At 46.2% G+C, this 299-nt stretch overlaps 1 protein-coding gene across 1 annotated transcript in view; it reads left to right on the top strand.

Annotated features, from left to right (window-relative positions):
• Positions 1 to 299, top strand: part of LOC103919879 (chromosome unknown open reading frame, human C6orf106) — an 18554-nt gene that overhangs the window by 4087 nt on the left and 14168 nt on the right. The window contains exon 4 of the mRNA XM_009327466.1: positions 1 to 31. Within this exon, the coding sequence (XP_009325741.1) occupies positions 1 to 31 (31 nt within the window). The remainder of the gene's footprint in view (positions 32 to 299) is intronic.

Here is a 299-nt window from a genome sequence, read left to right as displayed (position 1 = left end):
ATGTGCACTGCCACGGGACTCTATTACGGAGGTGAGTGATCCCTTTTCCGGCACTTCAGTATCTTCTTCGTGATATTCCCACTGCAGACAAAATGGACACTCCTGGCCCCTCGCAGGCACTCTCCTGATAACCAAATGGTGAAGGTAGAGGTCTGCCAGCTCTGAGACTAAATATAGAAAATAGAATAGCGAAAACATCAAGTGAGCTGCTTTGTTGTCTCGGTCAGCACAGAACTGTTTTCTAAAGACTGGAACAAGTTGCAGATTACAGAAAGCTCTGAAAAACAAAGGGACTTGCC

This window comes from Pygoscelis adeliae, unplaced genomic scaffold, assembly GCF_000699105.1.
Source record: "Pygoscelis adeliae isolate BGI_AS28 unplaced genomic scaffold, ASM69910v1 Scaffold197, whole genome shotgun sequence".
Classification (NCBI taxonomy): domain Eukaryota; kingdom Metazoa; phylum Chordata; class Aves; order Sphenisciformes; family Spheniscidae; genus Pygoscelis; species Pygoscelis adeliae.
This window is presented reverse-complemented; position numbering and strand designations above follow the sequence as displayed.